This window comes from Buceros rhinoceros, unplaced genomic scaffold (assembly GCF_000710305.1).
Source record: "Buceros rhinoceros silvestris isolate BGI_N320 unplaced genomic scaffold, ASM71030v1 scaffold35038, whole genome shotgun sequence".
NCBI classification, from domain to species: domain Eukaryota; kingdom Metazoa; phylum Chordata; class Aves; order Bucerotiformes; family Bucerotidae; genus Buceros; species Buceros rhinoceros.
In genome coordinates, this window is record NW_010427994.1 from 1 (window position 1) to 382 (window position 382).

Consider the following 382-nt stretch of genomic DNA (forward strand, 5'->3'; position numbering starts at 1 on the left):
TCAGGGCTGTCCCAGTGCCACGTTTGCTGTGCCCTGTGGCTGTGGCATGCTGGGGGGACTGTGACCCCTCTCCTTTCCTGGCAGCAAGAAGGTCCCCGCGTACCAGCGGTTCTACACCCTCGCGCAGGACCTGCCCCCGGGGCTTACGCTGCCCTACAAGTTCAAGGGGCTGGCGGAGATGTTCCGCAGTGTGGACACCATCGCTGGGATGCTCTTCAACCGCGCCGAGACCATCACCTTCGCCAAGGTCAAGCAGGGGGTGCAGGACATGATGCGCAAGTAAGTGGGCAGCAGCGGGTGGCCTGTTCTGGGGTCCCGGCTGATGCTGTCAGGGGTCAGCCCCTGAGGTTCCTGACTGTCCCCCGCTGTTGCAGGCGGTTTG

At 64.1% G+C, this 382-nt stretch overlaps 1 protein-coding gene across 1 annotated transcript in view; it reads left to right on the forward strand.

The window, feature by feature from the left end:
- Positions 1-84: 84 nt before the first annotated feature.
- The window catches only part of CDT1 (chromatin licensing and DNA replication factor 1), a gene marked incomplete at its 5' end in the record, with an annotated part of 3070 nt that continues 2772 nt past the window's right edge, over positions 85-382 (forward strand). The window contains one exon of the mRNA XM_010142133.1: positions 85-279. Coding sequence (XP_010140435.1) covers positions 85-279 — 195 coding nt within the window. The remainder of the gene's footprint in view (positions 280-382) is intronic.